We start from the raw sequence: 21,348 nt of genomic DNA, 5'->3' as shown, positions 1-21,348 counted from the left end.
CTCTTCCCTTCTGTTCTCCCTGTTGACCCGGTTGGCAATAGCCAATTCTCCCATACAGAACCACAGCATTTGTTTATTCCAAGTTTGTGCAAAAAGAGGTGCTAGGTGGTATCCCACAAAGCTAGCACACCACCCCATACAAAATTCACATATTTATACAATTCAGTTCAGGTTACTAACTCCCGTAACTCTCCTAACATTTAATGATTGGTCAAGAAACTTACATAAAACTACGTCATTGATTCCTTATTACACATGTTCAGGGAAGGGTCTTTTAACCTGGGCAGGGGTCTTTCAACCTGTAGGCATAATTTTTAGTATTATACCACCTTTCAGTATTATAATGAGGGTATAATGAGGATAGTTCATCTAAAGGATACCCTAATCATGTTGTACTGACATGTCGAAGTCATATCTTGAAGATGTCCATGTGTTTTCAGGATGTACCAGTCTTCAAGGTTAGTTTTTCCTGATTAGAGATTCATTAGCCTTGTTTCTTAATCCACCTACACAAATCCAAAACCTTCTCCCCAGCTATTAATTCTCTTCATAAGTCAGTGTTGTTCCCAGGTCATCCTGACCTTTTAGGAGGCCCTTGTTTAGGGTTTTCCATAGTAACACAAGATGAAATTTTTAACTATATGTCTACGTAACATAAGTCCCAATTTTTTAACTATATGCCTACAACATCTCCACTGTCTGGAAGGAGAAAGACACTGCTCCCAGTGGAATTTAAAAATATCACTCATATGATAAGGAAGGATAAGGAAGAAGCAAGCATGTGCCTCCTCTGACACACAGGCAGGACAAACATATCCCCCAGCAGCCAACACCCAGGCTCCAAGAATTTGCCTTACCTGCTGAAACACCCATGTCTAACCCAGACAAAAAGCAACAGCAACACAACAAGTCCTGTTCTGTTCTACCTTACGTGCAATGCAAATAACTGAAGTTCTCCAGGAAAGAAATTAGAAGAGGAGATGGCCAGTCCTGCATATTTGCTAATAGTTTATACTTTTACCACAATATCTTGTTATTTCTGAAAATGTTTTAGTCCAAGCTAAATCCCAAACTTGGTCCTTTTTCTATTCTTTTTTTTTTTTTTTTTTTAAATTGTTATTTTTTCCTGCTAGGAAACAAAAATCTCAGATTCTAGGCATAAACAGGAACTAGAACTCAAACAGAACTCACATTAACCAACATTTCTAGTATAACCTTCAAAAACATTAATGTCTCTGTGTCTTCAATCTGAATATATAATAAGTCAGGAGATTGTTATTGTAATTATTAGGATTCTACTTCAGCGTACAAAATCTGACATAGAAAAATTACCCGTATGGCGGTTAATTCCCTCTTGAGTTTAATTACAAAATTGCTTAATCATTTTCATACAAAATGTTTCTGTGTCAAAGTAATGATTATGGTGATGGTATTAATGCAATCAAGGGGGAGTGTTCTGCCAACATATTATATTTTTAATAGTTTTGTTATAATTAATAGAGAAGAGTTAAGAAGGTTTCTAATGGCTTAGATGGTTAGGAGCTTTCTTTACTGAAGTCAGCTAGAAAAGTTATTTGGCTTCTGACACACTGGGCACATTGGTTTCTGTCCTTTGAAGAGCAAGGAAACACATTTAACACTGCGATCAGTCATCATGATGGATGGACTTTATCTGGACTGGGCAGTGATGTGACCTTGTTCCCTGGCAACTTATGTGATGTTTTCTCTGGCCATGTCATTCTGCTTTTAGCTGCTTCGTGTGCCTCTGTACGATCCAACAAAGGTAACATTTTAAGTCGGATGCTGTGCCATGCACTACCCCAAGGTTAATATGATGTCCTTTGCATAACCTCCTACTTAATGTTTTAAAAAGGAAGTTTGTGTGAGACAGGGACAGTCTCCTCTGCTCTGACTTCCGTGCCCTGGGTCTCAGCCAACAAGGGAGACACACTCAAGGAATTCACCTCTGGAAAAGCAAGGGCAGGCCTGAAAGTTTCCCACCACATTTGGAGAAGGACCGCTTTGTGGAGACCCCTGCACTCAGGGAGGTCTCTTTGCTGCTGCTTGCACCTTCCCCCATCTCGCAGCCACAGGAAGGGAAGCAGAGGCCTGGGCCCATCCCTCAGCAAATATTTGACTTCTCATTCACAGCTTTGAGAAGGAACCAGGGAGAGACCCATGAAACCTGAGCTGCAGCTTCTTGTTTCTCAGAGGAAAACTACAACAATTGTAAAAACAGAGAATGGAAGATCCTGAGGTTTAGACCCTTCCCACAACAGCATGCTTGGCTGATGACCCCTAACCAGCTTCCCAGTGAGACTTCAGTGTGGGAAGGAGGGTGCCTGCTGTGGGAAGGGAGCTTCCCTGAAGGAATGGGTGAGCAGGCCTGGACTCTTCACCTGGAGAGAAGCTGACTTAGGGGATCGCAGGTGGAAGAGAGGGTGGGTAGGAGCTACACATGGGCTCTCTACCTTCAGTTGCAAGAACTAGGCTGATGGAAGCAAAATGAACAGGAGGAGGTGGTTCACCGCACAGCAGGGTGGAGGTGCTTGCCAAAGGGTGTTGTGGCTGCACAAATATCCCCAAGGTCAATGTGTATCTGGATGGGTGTCTGGAAGAGACCTCCACTGGGGGTCCTTGCAGGTTGAAATGGGATAGTGGGTAAATGGCCCTCTAGTTTGGAACGACTTGGGATGCCCTTATAGTCATACAAATTTGCTCAAAGAAATGTTGTTGCCTCTTAGTTTTGCACCAGCAGGCTTTATGATTGTCACACCATCTATCGCCACCCCTTCAGTTTGATCAAGTATCTAGACAGCTGCAGAAAGGACACAAATTTATTACAGTGAACCCTAATTTGACAGCAATGCAGTCATGCGCCACCCTTCATCTGGATCAAGTCCCAGCGGACTTGGCATCACTGCTGCAGACTCACAAAGGCTTGAAATGTTCCTGACAGAAAATCTGTGCTTTGGGATCCTTGGCCTGCCCTGAAGAGGCGGGAACTGGACAGAGAATGGAGGACGGGCAGGGTGGCAACTGGACAGTGTGGCTGTGAGCCACCATATCAGCTGCACCCGCCTGCTCTGCATTTGTCCCCAGCCCTTGCTGGGGCAGTTCCCACTCTGCTGAAGTCCAAAAGCTTCCTCCCAGGACCTTTCTTGCGGATCTCACATGGAGCATGTGTGGACCAACAGCTCTGCAGAGATGCAGCGAATGCTGCTGTGAATGCTTGATGCCTCGGTGTCACTGCAGCTCAGGGCATTGTGGCAGGGAGATGGCAGGAAGCCAATGGTGAGGGCACAGAGGGGAACCATGCAAGTGATTCTCCTGAGAGCTGCTGCGGGAGAGAGGGAGCTGTGGGCAGAAGCAAAAGTGTTTGGCAATGTGTCTTTCAATCACCACAGAATCACAGAACAGTTTGAGTTGGAAGGGTCCTTAAACTCATCTAGTTCCAACCCCCCTGCCATGACCAGAGACACCTTCCGCCTTCCAGGTTGTTCAAAGCCCCTGTGTCCAACCTGGCCTTGAACACTGCCAGGGAAGGGGCAGCCACAGCTTCTCTGGGCACCCTGTGCCAGCGCCTCACCACCCTCACAAGGAAGAATTTCTTCCTAATATCTCATCTAACGTTTTCTAATGGCGGGAAGAAAGCCGGCGCTGCAGGGCCCTCTGGATATGCCGTGCTGCAAAGGGCGCTCAGAGGGAGGCCCAAAAGCACCGGGGGGCCGAGGTGAAACCCAGAGCCACCATCCCGCAGGCGCAGCAGCCGAGCCAGGACAGGAGAGAGCGGGAGGTGGCGCTGGAAGAGCGCAGGAAAGCTGGGCCCCGGCCACGCCTGCTCGGGAAGGCGGCTCCTCCCTTCCGCTGAAGTTTGCTTTTGACTAGTCTGGTGGCGTTAAGTGCTCCCACGGAGGCGTAAGAGAGGTACAGTGCCCGCAGACACATGAAGCGTCAGGAAAGCGCTGCAGCAACCGCCACTGCCTCAGCTCCCCCTGCAGACCTATGAACCAAACACACGACACGCGGCTAACACCGGAGCCGTGGCAGGTCTGTCGTTCAAACGCGGAACTCGAAGAGAACGGGCAGATCACTGCACCCGGGCATCCCGCGAAGTAAGCGGGGCACCCGAGGGCGACCTGTACCCGCGCAAAAATTCCTCTCACATTGGCAGTGAGGACCCGGGCGTCACCCCGGGTCGTTATTTTCCTTACTCATAAGTTTAAGGCATGATGAGTGTTTTCCGCCCCGACACCAGAACTCTACGAGTTATCTCTCGCAGTCAGGGCGAGAAGATCCGCACGTGGTTCCACCGCGCATACGCTAACTTACTATTACCCTGACTATCCCGCCCTGTTCCGTTCCCTTCTCTGTCGCGTACCCGCTGCCGCGGACAGAACCGCGACGGGACGTGCCGGACCGTATGCAAATGAGCGGGCCCAGGCGCCGCGGGGGGTTCTGGGACGCACGCCCCACTTGGGCGGGGTCTGCCTTGCTTCTGGAGGCGGGGTGAGGAGCGGAAGCGGTGGGATGTCACGTCCGGGCCTGGCTCGCTGCGTCTTATCGTTGGGTCCCGCGGCAAGATGGCGGACCTGTCTCTGGACGAGCTCATACGGAAGCGCGGTATGACCGTGAAAGGGAGGTAAGCGGCCGGGAGGGCGGCGACCCGCGACCGGAGGCCTCCGGTGGTTCCTTTGCTCTTCCTTCTGGTCGTTCCGCTCCGGGGCTGCGGGTCGCAGCCTGCCTCAGCGCGGCCCGGCCCTATTTCTCGCTCTCCCCTTCCCATTGGCTTAGGCGTTGTTCTGCGGGGCCGTGCCTCCGGTGCAGATTGGCGGTGGTGGCCGTCGCTCAGGGCTGGGGCGGGCTGGGGCGGGCTGGGGCCGGGGTCTGTACCTCCACCTTACCTCCCGTGCCTGGCTCTGCCCCGTGGGCTCGGGCCCCGGCAGGGCACGTCGAGCCGCTGCCTCTCCCCGCCCTTCTCGGGCCCTACTCGTTGCGCTTGAGATTCCTGGCACAGCCCATTGCTTCACTGGTACCTCAGATCTGCGCCTTCCCCGGTACCCCCTGCTTCTCCCCGCTGATTAACCCAGTGTCCCCCAAGCCGGGATCAGCAGCCCCCCCATCCTTCTCGGCGTCGGGCCGCCCTGCATCTGCAGCGAGAGCTCTCCGCCTTGCAGTGCCCCGGGGGTGCCCGGTCCCCCCGCAGCTCCCTGCGCGGCGCGTTGAGGAGCGGCACGGTGCATTGTGGGATGGCCGTGGGAGGTGGAGTTGTGCCACAGGGAGCCGTAACTGTAGCAAAGCTGATCCGGATCCGCACAGGCGAGGCTCCAGGCTGCAGCAGCTCCATCAGGATTGCTGCCTGGCCCTTGGAAACTGTAGTCTCTGTAGCAGAGGTAATGGTGCTCTGACAGATTGTTTCATGCTTGGGTGGATGTCGAGTGTGTTACATGTTAGCTACAAGATTACATTCTTTCCTTGTACAGCAGATGTCTCCGGTGTAGGCTGGGCCATTTACTCTAGCACAGCTGGTGGCAGTTCGTATCTGGCTTCTCTTCTAGTAGCTTTTCATCTTCCATTTTGCGGTAGTCTCTTGATGCTTCTGAAAATCTTGTCCATGGTTTCATGATGCTTCTGAATATCTTGTCCATGGGTTTCTCCTCATCTGTGTTAGCTAAGCATGCTCCTTTTTTTTCTTAGTTTGTTGTTGGGGGGGTGTGTGTGTTAAAATTTATTTTATTTAAGGGTCATTGGGGAATCTGAGATTTCAAATCTGAATATCTCCACTTAACATGTCTAGTATTTTGAAGATTATTTGCTAACATATACTAGCAAAATGTTCAAACACGTTTAAATCCTAGTCTAGACAAGGCCTTGGCTTTGCACTTTCATTCATGTTATCCTGCATATTTGGAACAATCTTATGTTGGTTAATATGCCAGGCACCTACTAGATCCTTTTTCAAATCCCTCCTTAACTTTCATTTCTTCCAGGAATTCTTCCTGCTTTTATTTGCTGAACAATAGTCCCTCTGCAGCACTGTAAGAATTTTTGTGCCTTGTTTGTCATGTTCAGTTCACTTGTCCTGGGTTCAACTGTAACAGTTATTTTTCTCCTTCCTAGTAGCTGGTGCAGTGCTGTTTGGTCTTCAGACTGAGAACAATGCTGATAACACACCAGTGTTTTAGTTGTTGCTCAGTAGCACGTACCCTAATCAAGGACTTTTCAGCCTCATGCTCTGCCAGTGAGGAGGGGCACTGGAAGCCGGGAGGGAGCAGGGACAGGACACCTGACCCAAACTAGCCAAAGGGGTATTCCATACCACAGCACATCATGCCCAGTATATAAACCAGGGGGAGTTACCCGGAAGGTCCAGATCACTACTTGGGTCAGACTGGGTATCCGTCAGCAGGTGGTGAGCAATTGTATTGTGCATCACTTGTGCTTATTGGTTTTTTCTCCCTTTCCCTCCCTTTTGTTCTCTCCCATTGTTATTTCCCTTAGTAGTAGTAGTAGTAGTAATAGTTTTATATTATATTTTAGTTATTGGACTGCTTATCTCAACTGAACTCATTCAGTTCTCCTCCCCATGCCACCTGGAGGGGAGGGAAGGAGGGGAAGACTTAGTGGGTGGCTATGTGGTGCTGAGTTACCGGCTGGGCTTAAGCCACAACATCACTTTATAGCATTTCTGAGGTAGCTAACTTGACTTTGTGAAGGTTGGATAAACTGAATAAACGAAAATCACCATATCTGCTGCTCAGTAGTCTAGATGCTGAAAATAGCATCTAGAATAGCAGAAAAATCTTTGCCTGTAAAATGTACTAATCCACAAAATATCCAAGCCAGAGTGTGGAGTTCTGGAAAATTAGTTAGGTGTTTGAGATTTCCTTTTATTTCAGGTGCTGTGACATAAAATGCCTAAACAGTTAATGCTGTTATAGGGTAAGCAATTCTCAACAGAAGAGGGCTGTTTATGAGGATGAACACTAGTTGTCAGAGGCAGTATTAGAGTTTCCTAACCAAGTTCATTAGTTTGTGTCTGTAACAGTTTTAATTAATTCTGGCTTAACTGCTGATACATATATTTCTCGTTTTACTTTGACCTCTTTTAGGCTCATTAAAAAGACCCACTCATCCAGCCCTTCTGCAGCACTCTACCTAAATGCTTTCAGCATAGCTAAAATTGCAAGGGAAGTCTTGTTCTGTGTGGCTGTTACTTTATGGATATTGTTAGTCTCTCATATTATTCTGGATATATTTTAATAAATGCTCTTAGTAATACTCCTGTTTCTTCTAGCTTGTGTGCTTTGAATGTAGGAGAGTGCAGCCATAGCATTCTCAGCTACATAACAAAATGGGACTCCAGTCCTAGCTCTCCAGTTGTCTGGACACAAGAACGAAAGAGATGAAAGGGGAGGTTCAGTCTTTCAGCTCATTTGGTTGAGTTTTTTTTACAGATCTCTCTACTGAAAATACATATCTGTACATAACATTAAGATTGTGGGGTTAGATCTGGAAATACTGATACAAAGCTGTATAAAGAATTCAAATTGTATCATCATTTGAATTTTTGGTGTTAGCCTTTCGAGTGTTTCAACAAATTCTAGATATCTACTTTTAAACTTCATAATACTGGATAATACATTTAAGAAAGCAGATGAACACTGTAGCCCTCTGTAGCTTATTCTGAATTTTAAAAAGCCAACAGCAAGAATATTCTTTCAGTACCTTAACTTTAAAATTTCTCTTACTACTTCGTAATCTTTTTTTCCCTGTTTTCTTATAAAGAAACCCAAAGAAAAAAGAAAACATTAAAAAATATTTAAAAGACGAGCTGTGTTAGAACATTAGACAAGCGGTTTCCTTTTAAGGGGAGATTTTGAAAAAGCAAATCAAACCTGTAACAAGAAGCTAGTTTCAGCTTTCACTGCATAATGGGCTGCTGCTTAGTAATACTTGCGTGCAGGTACAACTGCTTCCCTTTCTGTGGGCTGTTATCTTTCCGTCCTCAGCATTGTGAGGATGATGTACTTAAGAGTAAAGGCCATTGAGTGCAATAGTTCTGTTAGTAGATTAAAGAAAAGGCAGTGATGTTAAAAAGTGATTTGACTGATAAGTATTTTTGCTGGTAGTTAATCACGTTTGGAACTGGTGACTTTGAACTGAGATAGGTACTGGTGCTTATACATCTTAAAATCCAAGCTTCTAGACTCCCACAAATCTGAATTTGCTGCCCAGAATTCTTGAAATCACATGTAGCTCCATGTTTCCTTTGTATCAGAACATACTATTGTATTATGAAAGATGCTTTAGCAGACCTGCTCAGTCCTAAAGCTAGAAAATGTGTTTCTGTTCTGCTTTGTCTTCAAAGGTTTCCCTAACATACCTAAGCTGTTGATGAATTTTGTATAAATATAGTATGTAGTTAACATAGTTGAAGTCAGACCCTTTACCTAAGTTTGTAAATGTGAGCTTAAGGTTACATTTTGAAAATCAGCTCCTTAGCTGTTTTTGTAGAATGTAAAATCAAGCATAAAACAGTTTAGGAACTCTACTGTTGTATTTGGACATCTAACCTGAGTGGATTTCTGTGCAGTAATAATGAGCTTTTGTTTGCAGCAACACAAATACTTTTATTGATACCGTATCACGTCTTACAATGTCTGAAACTCTTTTCCTCTCCAGGCTTAACACAAGGCCAGTGTACGGAGGTGTAAGATCTCGCATTGGGATCCAACAAAATCTCCTAAACAGATCATCCCCAGCTGTCAGCTTCCAGCGGACATTTGATGCCCGACAGAAGATAGGCCTCACGGATGCCCGACACAAACTGGGGGTTAAAGATGCCCGTGAAAAACTGGTTCAAAAGGATGCTCGGTTTAAAATCAAAGGGAAGGTGCAGGATGCTCGAGAGATGTTGAATTCCCGAAAACAGCAAAATGTTGCTACTGAAAAGGTGACCAAAGTGGTGGATGCCAGAGAGAAGATCAGCTTAAAAAGGAGCACTCCAGCTGCTATCAGCCCAACAATGGGAACAGCGAATCCAGCTGTGAAAATCACCAAAACTATCCAAGTAGGTCAAGCAAGTCACCTCTGAGCCCCTCGATTATTCTATAGCAGTCCAGTAGAAATGATCATGCATGAATGTGTTCACATGTTTACAATAGAAGCGACGGTAATACAGTCCAGTCCAGCCTGTAGGGCAGGATTCAGAGCCTTCTGGGTGCCCTTGCAGCTGCTTGGAGCTTTTTGTAGAATCCCAGCTTTCATTTAAGTTTTCCTGTGAATTTTGGGCCCAATAAAGACTAAAGCAACGCTCCTGTCAGCATTAAAGTAGTTGTCCTGAATAGTTAAGTAGTCTCTTTCCCACCTAAAATGAAAGAAAATGTATGTATTTTTTGTCATTCTTACACCACCCATCTTTGCAAGTCTGATGCAGTGGGTTGTCCTGTCCAGGTAACTGGCTTATCCTAGTGGTGGGGTAACAGTTTAGAATACAGAGCTATGCTTGTATCTAAGAAGATGTAAAATTCAGTGAGCCCTTCCACAATATCTCTTGTTTCTACTTGCCTGGAAGCCCTCGCTTCCAGGGAGTTGCCTGATTACATGATGCATTCCTGCTGAGGCTCAAGTTTTATTTCAATTGCAGTATAATCACTTGCTCACACTAACCTGCTGATTTCCTTTGACAGTTTTCTAATTTCACTTTGCTGTGTGTGCAGGATTCTTGGCAAATGTCTCTGAGAAACAACTGCTGTTGAACTATGTGAGTGTATTAGGTACTGTGGGTAGAGTCAAAAGAGAAGTTTCCAGGCTGTCAGGATTGTGGTTTGAGGAGTGGTTTTGTTCCTCACCTCTACAAGCATGTAACTGAAGTTCCTAGCCTACCTCTTTCATGTTCCTCCTCGCAAAGATCTACAGTGTGCTTACACATACCTAGAAAATCTCCTATTCTCATCAATTTGAAGCCTAGATGAGTCCACCTTCTGTTCAGCTGTAAGTTTTGCTCAAAAGTATCCAACGTATTTCTTCTGTAAATTAGCCTAGGAAATTTCCAGGCTAAAATGACTGCCAGGCTGACCTAAGAAAGAGAAAGGACTCTTGTGACAATAAGAAGGGCTAATCACAGAGCAATAAAGCAGTCTGTTCAGTAGTATTTTAATTAGGAGTGTAATTAGTGCTCATGTTGTCCTTCTAAGCCAAATCACCACCATCAGCCATTAGGAGTTGAACATTTTCTACAAAGTTTCTGGGAGTTAAAATAGTTTCCAGAGGCTTGGTACAGTAGCAATTTTCCCTCACCTGCTTGGGTTTGTTGGGTTTTTTTATGACTTGGTTTAATTTGTGGTACTTTCTGTTTGTTAGACAACATCGTGCAAGAAAAAATATTGTCAAATAAAATGGTGATTAAGACTGTAGACAAAACCGTGCACATGAGGATTTAACTATTTTTTGTTTTAGTATTTATACTAAAATTCCAAATTTCTCATGGCCCTCCTCTCTTCCCAAATGTTGGAGCAGAATCAAACCAAAGTATTTTGATCTGAGATGCAGCACACAGCTCTGATGTCCTGTATTGTGATCTTGTTTCTCATAAAGGAAGGAAATAAGTCTTAGAAAGCTAAAGAATTTCTATAGCTCTGCTTGTGTTTCTGTAGGACAGGTACCCTTGTTTCTGAATTGATTAGCAAATTGAAACATGAGGGTGCTGTCATGTAAGTTACAGTCTAGAGAAAATGCAGATCTGAAGATTTTACTCCCTGTATGGAGCATTTTTGGAAGACGACTCATTTTTTTCTGTAATGGACAGTTTCCAAAACCAAAAGGACTTTTTTTGGGGAGACTTGCTGCTTAATTACAGTTGTTGAATAGTACAGCTGCATTCCCTGACTACTTCTGTTGTGGTTTCCCTGTTTCTTGGGGCAACAGGCTGCAGAAAGGTCAGCTACACTACCCTGTGCATCATTTTATTCCACTACAGCTTATTCCGGCTCTAGTGGGAACAGGCAGTATATACTACTCGCTTGAAATAGAGCTGAACTAAATTGTGTTGTATCCCAACTTGTTGAGTTTGATGGAAATAGGTATCTGGTTCCTTCTAGCATGAAAGATTTGCCCCATTCCTGTTTTCATGTTGGCAGAAATGTAAATCTAGTCAGTGCTGGCAGGGCTGGAGTTAAGTCCCCTTCCCACTAATCTTGGACTAAAACTGAAGTAATTTGAATCAGTTTCTCTGTGTGGCCTTAAGTCTTAATTTCTTCTATCAAGCAAAGCTATCTCATATCAAACACACTACAGCAAACATAGATATTATTTAATAGCATTTTGTGGTAATGTTTCAAGACCAGGAGAGTGAGTTTCATTTAAGTGGTCTCAGGGTATCAGCTAACAGCTTTGCTCTGAAGTGAGGATCTGGCGGACATTAGTGTTTAATGCTTTGGTTCTTTCTCTCTAACTGTAGCAGAAGGCTCCAGTTCCTGGACACTCTCATCCAGCAGGAATGAGGATCAATGTGGTGAACAACCATACACACAAACAGGTGTGTGCCCCTGCTCAGTGCTGTTTGTTACCTTTTGGGGGGAAGGAAGGTGTTCATGAACATTGGAACATGCAAAGAAAACTTTAAATAGAAAAGTGGAAGTTCTCTAACAGCTTAGCTCCCTATTCTTGCATGGTTAAGATACTGCCATGGTAATTGCGTTTTTCATTTGGTCTAATTAATCTTGATTCCTTCTGTGTTACATGAATATGAAGTAGGTATTCCCAGTTTTTATCTCAGTGTGCTAATGTTTTTTCTCTAGAGAGTGTGACCTTTAGCTCTGATGTCTTTCTGTAAATTTCTCAGTGACAGCACTTCACATCCAGTTGCTGGTTTTTTGATTCAGCATCCTGCCGGCCTCTTCAGAGAATGGATATGATTGTACATGGTCAAATGTTCTACAGTGAGGTGGGAGAGGGTGTAACCTTTCTGTGCAATCCCCACTGCGGGTCCCTGCTGGAAACCTGACAGTGAATGGTGTTAACTGGTATTCTGATGAACTTTCAAAGTTGCCATATTCCTTGCCAAGCAGATTCTGAGGAGAGCTGAGAATTTGTGTTGTCTCTTCTGGATCAGTTGTAAAGGTCTTTGTCACAGCCCCCAGCCATTCGACCACCTGGACCACCTTGGGTGCTTTCAGGGAGGAATTACACAGTTTTATTACTTATTTTATTTTGCGTGTGTGCGTACATGAAGTATTACATGAAATACTGTGAATGTCAGTATTCCAACATCATGTCCTGGGTTTTGGTTTGTTTTTTTTTTTTGCCTCATTTATACTAACTTTAGCTGTCTGTGTATGTTACCTCTGACCTGCTGCCCTCACCTGTCCCAGATGCTGTCACTTAAGGAAGTGTCTTCATTATTCTGACCTCACCACTATAAGCCTTGAATCCATTTCACCTGTTCCAAACTCAAGTCTATTGTCCTGATAGCTAGCATTTTTCAGGGGTTTTCTGCACAATTCTCCTCTGTTCTGCCATCCCTTTTGTTTTTTCTTTCCTTCATAGCGTTTCTGTGACTGGAACAACTTTCTTGATAGTAAACCAGAATCTTGCTGAGTATGAAAACCCACTTATTTTGCAAGCTCTCATTGCGAATCTCTCCATTTTTCTTTACCTTTCTACTGAATTAATGGGAAGCTGTTTTGAGTTGTGACTTCTTATATTCTGGGCAGTGCCATATGTTTATAAACTTTTTCTTAACATTACTCAAAGTCCATGAAAAAATATTTGTGTAAGAGCTTATGTCAAGATTATAAGGCAGGGCTATGAGCGTTAAGTTGAACTAGGAAATGCATTATTCATTCAGTAAAGCTCCTAGTGCGGTGTTTTCTAGTGCTGGATGGATATGTGCTGGAAAGCAGACTACTCAAAAGGAATGTTTGGTTCAGATGTATTTGGGAGGCATCTGCTTAATTTAAAAACAAACAAACAAAAAACCAATCGGATGCAAAGGCTTCATCTTTAAAGGTAGCAGGGTGCTAAAAAGTGAGACACTGAGGCTTTATTCCATTAATGTGGCTTCACCAGTCCTGATGAGGTCTAGAGATTAGAGAAATCCATATGTGTTTCAGTATAACTTTACAGCAGCATTTTTGGAAAAGAAGTTGGATAGTTTTTACACTGATGTTTTGAAATGGACTTGAACATCTTCAGCTTTTGTGTCCCCAGGCTGCAAGGACAGGAGTAAAGTCCAATGTAGTCATGTTCATTACCTGAAGAAGGCTGAAGACAGGAGAAAACTGCTTATTTTGGAAAGTATGTCTAGATTAAATCTACCTGCTTCTAAACTATTACCTTGCTTCTTTTCAGGGTCTGTATGACATGGAAGATGATGATGAAACTGTCTCTCCCCTTACTAGCAAACAGATGAAAATCACCACCACAAACAGTTTCCTGCACAACGCGGTAAGGGATTATCTGAACAGTCCCCACCACACCATGCTCACATTGGGTGGACACACAGGCTGCGGCTTTACAGGGCTTATGTTCTTTTAAAGTATGTAAACGATGCTTTCTCCTGAAATATTTGCTCTTTGCCCCACCCTTCTCTTTGTGCCAATGCTTCTAAGTGTTATTTTTTAGGACCAATTCCTTTTAGGCTGACTGTGGTTTTATAGGCCTTTTGCAGCCAGAATGTGCTTTCTCACTTGCTGTCAGGTTGCTGCATGTTAGTCCTTGGCTTTCTTCTTGTTGAAGTGCTTTGAACCTATATTGTTTAAGCAAGCAAGCAAGGAAAGCTTTCTGCTGCTTCTAGAGACTGGACATCAAGGCAGGAAATCTATTTCCATGCAAAATCTTAGTTGGCAGCTTTTTGGGGAGTACTAATGCTCTGGAGAAGATGGAATTTCAACACAGACAGATGTGAGGTCCTGCTCTTGGGATAGGATAACCCTCTGCAGCTTAAGCTAAGAAGTGGCTGGCTAGAAACCAGCTTTTGTAGGAAAGAACCTGGGGGTCCTGCTGAGTGATACACTAAGAGTGAGTTAGCAGTGCATCCTTCCAGCAATGAAGGCCAGCTGTAGATTGTATGTTAGTAAGATCATAGCCAGCAAATAAAGGAAGATAATTATTCCCATCTGTTTGGTGTTTTGGGAGTGCACCTGGAGTTCTGTGCCTATTTTGGGGCTCTGTGATACAAGACAGACACTGGCAGACTGAACCCAGTATAACAGAATGGTCAGAGGGCTGCAGCACATGATGTGTGAGAGGGTGAGAGCAGTGCCTCTTAAGACTAAGAAGAGAAGGCTGTGGCGAGATCTGTCCACTCTCACTGCCTAAGATGTCAAAGAAAAGGCAAAATCCTCGCCCATTTCAGGAGTGAACAGGGAGAAGACAAAGCAACAAATGTGTTGAAAAAAAAGCAGGGGGATGGGGACACAGAAAGTTGTGAAGTTCTCAGAATATTGATAAGAATCTGGCACAGAGACCCAAAGAGGTTGTGAAATTGCCATTCCCAGATATTCAGCATTTAGCTGGACAAACTGGACAAAGTAGGGTGTACTGAGCTAACCTGATGTGCCTTTGAAGTTAGCCCTGCTTCAGACATGAGGATTGGACATATGTTTACGCTAAATTATTCTGTGGTTCTGAAAAAAGCAAATTCGTGTGGTTTTACCATCACACAGGCAGTCTAGTGCAATGATTATCCCGTTTTCTTTTTTCTCACGTGGCTATTCAGAATACACCTCCTGGCCGTTTGTGATCCTTGAAAAACAGCCTTATGGGTTGTCTGCTTTTTTATGGTTTTGCAGGAGTAAATGTGTTCTCTCCAGTGTTCACAGCAGCTACCAAGCAGGATTTTTAGTCTGGCTTTTTAAACTCCGGTAGTTAAACTCCAGCACTGTAATGGTTTTGACACTGGAAAGGACTCGCAGTTCTTAGTGCCTGCTAGTAATACTCTCCTGCTGTTGGTACTTTAAAGAGAGGGATGACTTTTGTAGTCTGCAGCTCTCAGAGATACTTTCTTTCTTCCTTAGACTGGGCTGAGTGGCAATAAATTCTCTCTGTCCAAGACTGTTCCCCTGACTAAAGTGGTCCAGAATGATACATACACAGCTCCACCTGCACCTCCCTCTCCTATGCGAACGAAGGCCTTGGCAAACATGTCCCGGACCTTGGTGACAAAAGAAGAGCCTCCAAAAGAACCAGCACCCATTGAGGTGAGCTTAGGGAAGTGTGAGATGCTTTTTATAGAAGTCTCTGAAACATCTGAATCTATGATTCTATGATATGAAACTTACTGTTCATCGGTCATGTGAGCAGCTGATTTCTGCCTGCCTTCCACTAGTATTTCTGGAACTCCATCAAGCTATTCTGGCAACTGCAACCCATGTCTCAAGAATTTGAAACTTGTCTAAACATTCTTTTCTTCAGAGTTTATTGAGAAACTGGGATTTCTCAGATAGCACATCTTGTTTCTCTCAACTTTTCTCTAGCATGAGAGAGCTCATGGTCCTGGAGGAATCCATGTTACAGGGAGGTGCCAGTTGTTTGGAGACTGGCTTCCATGTCCCTAGGAGTAGTGTTTTAACAGTACTAGGTATGTTGTCTTCTGTCCACTCCTGTTAGCAAGAAGAAACAGGATTCTTCCAAATACAGCTTCTTGCTGTACACGTGAGACCTCTCAGGCAATTTGTAGACAACCTGGCTGGAAGTGTTTTGCAAAACTGTCAGATGTTGGATACAGGTAACCCACCAGATGTTCCCAGGCATGTCTACTTCAGCATGCCTTATTTTGGGGATTGCTGGCTGATGCAGAATGAAGCAGACATGGGCTTAAAAGTGTGGGCATGACCAGAGAGTATTGCATATGTATGTGGATTAAGTTAAGTGTTATACTTGGGAATGAAAGAAAAAAGTTACTTCAGAGAGAAATTAGTATGGAAAAGGGGCTTCTTTATCACCATCAGATGAGCTGGGCTTTTGTGACCATTGGTGCTTCCCATTACTAGCTGTACCTCTCCCCTTTGTGTGTGTGTACAGACTTTCCCAGACATCCCTTTAGTGACATTTTTGGTAATGCTTTCTCTGCTGTCCTGCTTGCTGCCCTTTTTATGGGATGCATTTGTTTGTGTTGGCAGCTGGCGTTCAGTCCTTTGGAAGGTACCAAGATGACAGTTAACAATCTGCATCCTCGAGTCACAGAGGAAGACATTGTTGTGAGTGTTGTTTACTGCCAAACTGTGGATGAGTGATGCTTCTTCCCTTATCCTACTTCTTTTGATAAGTCAGTTGATCTGTGGTGAAATGCAGTGAAGAGGGGTATGACGTGGGTTTGCTTTCCTTGCAAAAACTTTGAAGGTTCTTCATCAGTTTGGGCTTTGTTCTTAAGCCTGTGCTTAAGATGGGACAAAATCCCATTTCTAGGGTGTACTGAGATACCCGATATCACTAGAAGAATTCCCCCAAATGATGCTTGGTGTTCTTGCCCTCATCCAAATTATCTAGGCACTTCCATTCTCAGCAGGCTGAGAACAAGCCTCATCTTCATGTGTGATTAACAGTATAGAGTACTGGCCTTGAACTTTTCTGCTTGTGCAACCTGTATTACTAATGCCAAGTACTCACACTATAGCAAACAGCAAGACAAGCATCAAGATTCTGCCATGTGTTTACTAAGCATGATGGGTGGTGCAATTAGGAAACTAAGCCTTTCTTACTCAGTGTCTTTGGTTGAAGTGGTATCTTTGATGTGACTGTAGTCATGACTAACTCTCTGCCCTTAGGAGTTATTCTGTGTGTGTGGTGCCCTGAAGCGAGCCCGTCTAGTGCACCCTGGAGTGGCTGAGGTAGTATTTGTGAAGAAAGAAGATGCTATCACAGCATATAAGAAATACAACAACAGGTGCTTAGACGGTAAGTTCAAGGCCAGAGTTGCATTTAAGATAGATAAAGCAACAACTTTTGCCTCCTCAGTGGAGAGTTTAAAAGCATCTCAGATGCTATCAAGAGAGAGGAAATGCCAGAAAATCAGTTTGAGCTAAATAATGTAATACACTTGTGCAACCAGCTAAATATATGCACAGTTTAAATGAAACAAAAAAGCATCCCTAGAAAGCTAGAGGCAGGGTCCTGGAGTCCACCAGTCTAATTTCCAAATTAAATTTCTTTTGTTTCTAATTCAGTGCCAAGAGTTAGATAGTCCTTACAAAGGCTTTACCTGCTTAGAGAATAACTGTTCGCAAAGTGCGAGTAAATCTAGTATTTTCAGAAGTCTCAAGGTGTCACCAGAGACATATTGAATTTGACTTGTAAAACAATTAGTACTGGCTTCTCCATAAACTTTGAACAACGGGATTTTTAATCTGAATTCACCTCCAATGTTAATATAGACTGAAATTAGCTTTTAATTTTTAGCTTCTAAAAATTTTAATTTTTAGAGGGTGCTGCTTCTTTCTCTAGATGAGTGATATGTTACGATTATCAGAAGAGGTCTAGACAGCTAAGAATGGGAAATCCTCTTGTGCCTCCCACATATTAGGTACAAACCCCTTGTATTAAGGGGAATTGTACCTGTATGTAACTTCTTAATTAGTGTCATTGTTCACATTGTACTGAGTATTTCTATGGCTCTTCTGTTGCTGTGAATACACCTGCAATAAAAGGTGTATCAGCTGTTCTTTCTCACGTTTTCCCAACATGTGGAACTCTTTCTTTCTCTGTTGAGTGATGTTTCTGGTAGTGATATTGTGTGATATTGCCTTATCACAATTCTGATAAAATGACTTTTTTATTGTGTTTTTGTTTAGGTCAACCAATGAAATGCAATCTTCATATGAATGGGAATGTCATCACCTCAGACCAGCCTATACTGCTGTAAGTGTCCTGTGGGTGAGGGGGAAGAACCAAACACGTTTGCAGGCTCTGTTTTGAGGGGAACCTGAGGGGAGGAAAACTGTTGGCAAATTATTGTCCCGTTAATACTTTTCTTCTCCTCTCTGTGCCACTCTGTGTTGAGCTGAGTGAAATACAGCTTGTCTCCATAATGTTCCCAGCCCTGAGGTTCAAAATGAGTCAGAGATGAGGATGTTTTGTGAGGAAAGTGTATTTAAAACCCCTGATATTGGAAAGGGGGCAACACTGGTAACAGAAAATGCAGACATAATGTTAAATTTTATTTCATAAATGAGATGTTAAATACCGCTTTTTTTTTTTCTTTTCTTTTTGTTTTTTTTAATCCTCCAGCCGATTGAGCGATACCCCTTCAGTAAAGAAGGAAGGGGAACCACGCAGGTCAAGTGCAAGCGCCTCCTCAAATCCCCCAGCTGAAGTGGACCCTGACACAATCTTGAAGGCACTCTTCAAATCTTCAGGGGTCTCTGCCTCTGTGCAGCCCACAGAATTCAAAATCAAACTCTGAGAAGGGGGAGCAAGAAGTGGACTGGAAACCCATTTAAGTTGGGGAAAGAAAAGTGCAGGAGTGCAGATGTTACTTGCATTTGCCTGCCTTGAAATTTTTTGTTTTCTATGATCGCTACCTTACTGTACAATAGTGTTCCCTCTTGTGTGTGTACTTTCTGTTTTCATAGTTGGAGTTTTCTTCCATGATTTTTTTCCAAAAGAATAACCTCCCCCTTCTGCCAGTAATGTATTACCAACCATATACCATGTAACTCCATCCTTTACTCCAAAGCCCCTAGTGGCCATTAAAAGTGCACATAGACTTTGAGGGAAGGAGTGGTGATCTCCTTCTCTTTTCTTCTGACTGACCTTTAACTAAAAGATGCATCCCCTTGATTATCAACAGGCAAGAATGCCGCATTGTGTCTGAAATTGCTGCACTGGGTACAAAGTCAGCTGTGGCTCTGTAAAGGAAGCACCGTCTTGCATCTTTGACTTGCAGTTGGTGGCATATTACTTCATTCTGGCTGTTGGACATTTTTCTGCTCAGCAGCTGTAACTGAGAAGTGTAAAAAACAGCCTCCTGCTGTGTGTAGCAGCCAACAGAGGCATCAGGTAGAAAGGACATATGCACAAGTGCTCTACCTGTTGCCCTACTGGAGGGGGCTTTAATTCTGTAGAGAGGTGGGGGAGCGGGGAAAGGCTCTGGCATTTGTACAATAAACATATTAGTCCTGTAGGGTCAGGGTCAGTTTCTCTCTTCTGGACTGAAAAATAAGAATCAGTCTTGTGTTCAGAGCTAGAGGAAATCTGAGTGTTTCATTCCCATTAGACTGTATTGCATCCTCCTGCTGATGCAGGGAGGTGATTTTTTTTTTTTTTTTTTCCCCCCCTTACTTTCTAACTTGCCCAGTCTCCTATAAAAAAGAAGGAGCCAGGGCCTTTTTCAGATGCTAAAACATAGGAAGCAGTCTTTTCTTGCACCTGAGAACTCACTTTGGAAGATGTCATTTTGGCAATGTTTGGCTGCTATGCGGGCTCACATGCCTGGATTTGGAGGATGCTTGCAGCACGTCATGGCTTCAGAGGGCGTTTTTGGAGAGAAAAGCAGTTAGCACTCTTAAGGAACACAAAAGAGAGGAGCCTTAAGCAAGTCCCATGCAGGGCAACAAGGGTGTACCTTGGGCCAGTGAGCATCTGTGAGGAGCCACAGGCCACTAGGTGGCACTTCCAACACTTCCCTTTGTTATTACAGCGTAATTGCCGTGGATATTTCAAGTCCCAGTAGCTCCATTCGTTTGTATTTGTTCAAATTGTGTTGTAAGAGAGGAAAGGTGAGAGCCACCTCCAGAATCTAATTGGGGTTTGAACTTGATCCTTCTAGCTAGGAGATTAATCTAATCCATTCTGTTCAGCTCTGCTGAACTTCAGTGAACTCCGTAACCATTGTAGGTCCGGATTTCATTTCTTGGAATCAATCCTATGTTTCTTTTGCTTTCTTGTTCTGTATTAACTCTTTGCTCTTACCTAGCTCGTGCAAACCATTCCTCTATCTCACTGTATCACTTTTAGCCATTGAAATAACTGAGGACTTGGCAGGACTTGTTTTTTTTCCAAAGAGTACTCTCTTTGGTTTGGAAGCCGCCGACATCATTATTGGTAGGGTGCTTCATGTGAACAACATGTTTGTAGGGGAGGGGACCTAAAACAGCTATTGTTCTCCTTTTTTAGATTGCCCATCAAACACTTGTGTTTTAATTAAAAAAAAAATAAAATGGGGGAGGGGGAGGAAACATTAAGGGTTGGAGAAAATGTATTATCTGTTTCTGAATAAACGTTTGTTATACAGAGAGTGGATTCTAAGCCTTTTTAGATGCTGTGAAGCAACTGAGAATAGGTGTTGTTCCAGTCAAGCATGCTTATAGATCAATACAGAAACTTTAAAACTGATAATGTTATGAAGAGCAAGAGGAGTATATGGATGAGAGAATTGATCCTTATATGCCTTTTAATCTGGATGATTGAAATAGTACCTGATTAGTACCTGATTGCTACTAAGTGGGAGCAATTTGTATACTGGCTTAGTTCCAATTCTGTTATCACAGAAAAGAAAATGGCCTTTGTTATTGACAGCCTAGTAATTAAGAAAATTATTTTATTAAAAAATAATACAGCTGTGAAATCAGGGTACCTGTTCTAGATGAAGTAGAGTACTTTCCTTGTTGGCTAGATAGAAAGTTGTGGAGATGTGGAGGCATGTATTGTGACTGCAGACCTCACCTCAAGCAAGGGATTAACTGACTTCCTCAGTGCAAAGGGCCACTTGATTTAAAGAAAAAGGTCAGGTTGGATGGGGCTTTAAGCAACCTGGTGTAGTGGAAGGTGTTCCTGCCTGTGGCAAGGGGTTGGAACTGGATGAGCTTTAAGGTCCCTTCCAACCCAAACCATTCTATGATTATCTTCTCTCTTCTGAAAGATGAGAGATTCAAGCATTTTTTTTATTAATAGATTGATATCCATTCCAAAAGCCAAATAGCAAGATGTCCTCTGTAACTTGCTGTTAAAATTGTGCATTGTGTTAGGTTATCTGTGAGAAATTACGATATTGACATACTCCCTTAGAAGAACTGCTCTGTTCTCTAGGTCTGTGACTTATGGGAGTGTTTTTATTTTTTAATTGGTGAAGAAAGTGATTGTCTAAACACCACTCTACTATTTGTCTTGCAGCAATGTCTTGGCGTGCATTGCTATTATGTTCTGAGTCAGCTTTCTAAAGTTGTTTTAGTTTTCTAATACTTCATAGTGTGGCTTCTTTTGCCGGACACTGAAAGAAGAGTAGCTAGCTATTCCTACTTCAAGTAGCTGACCTTGCAGCTCTCCAGTTTCTCCTGACTGTCTGCATTCCGCTGAGCTCACCTACCACCTTTTGACCTCACCTCTGGGCCCATTTGCCCTCAGGCAGCT

At 43.6% G+C, this 21,348-nt stretch overlaps 1 protein-coding gene and 1 non-coding gene across 6 annotated transcripts; one reads left to right on the top strand and one right to left on the bottom strand.

The window, feature by feature from the left end:
* Window positions 1-4,082: 4,082 nt before the first annotated feature.
* LOC115605976 lies at window positions 4,083-4,231 on the bottom strand. Its single transcript, XR_003990776.1, has one exon. It is a non-coding gene; the product is annotated as a U12 minor spliceosomal RNA (small nuclear RNA).
* A 252-nt stretch (window positions 4,232-4,483) lies between these two features.
* POLDIP3 (DNA polymerase delta interacting protein 3) lies at window positions 4,484-20,236 on the top strand. 5 transcript variants are annotated; one of them, XM_030479481.1, is made up of 9 exons: window positions 4,484-4,642; window positions 8,686-9,073; window positions 11,462-11,539; window positions 13,354-13,449; window positions 15,021-15,203; window positions 16,125-16,202; window positions 16,770-16,899; window positions 17,793-17,859; window positions 18,229-19,463. In XM_030479481.1, the coding sequence occupies exons 1-9, from the start codon at window positions 4,584-4,586 to the stop codon at window positions 18,401-18,403; spliced, it is 1,254 nt and encodes a 417-aa protein (XP_030335341.1). In that variant the 5' UTR covers window positions 4,484-4,583; the 3' UTR covers window positions 18,404-19,463. The 5 variants fall into 5 exon arrangements, with proteins under 5 accessions (XP_030335341.1, XP_030335344.1, XP_030335345.1 ...); XM_030479480.1 differs by lacking the exon at window positions 4,484-4,642 and adding an exon at window positions 7,863-8,084 and having other exon boundaries at window positions 18,229-20,236; XM_030479484.2 differs by lacking the exon at window positions 11,462-11,539 and having other exon boundaries at window positions 18,229-20,236.
* Window positions 20,237-21,348: the final 1,112 nt, after the last annotated feature.

Source organism: Strigops habroptila, chromosome 3 (genome assembly GCF_004027225.2).
Source record: "Strigops habroptila isolate Jane chromosome 3, bStrHab1.2.pri, whole genome shotgun sequence".
In the NCBI taxonomy this organism is placed as follows: Eukaryota; Metazoa; Chordata; class Aves; order Psittaciformes; family Psittacidae; genus Strigops; species Strigops habroptila.
Note: the sequence above shows the minus strand (reverse complement) of the source record. Positions and strands in the feature narration are given on the sequence as shown.

Excerpts from the sequence above, each read along its gene's own strand:
- POLDIP3 (XM_030479480.1), top strand. The coding sequence starts at position 8,023 with ATGATGTACTTAAGAGTAAAGGCCATTGAGTGCAATAGTTCTGTTAGT. Across the intron at positions 11,540-13,353 it reads ACAACCATACACACAAACAG|GGTCTGTATGACATGGAAGA; the intron begins GTGTGTGCCCCT and ends GCTTCTTTTCAG. Across the intron at positions 15,204-16,124 it reads AAGAACCAGCACCCATTGAG|CTGGCGTTCAGTCCTTTGGA; the intron begins GTGAGCTTAGGG and ends TTGTGTTGGCAG.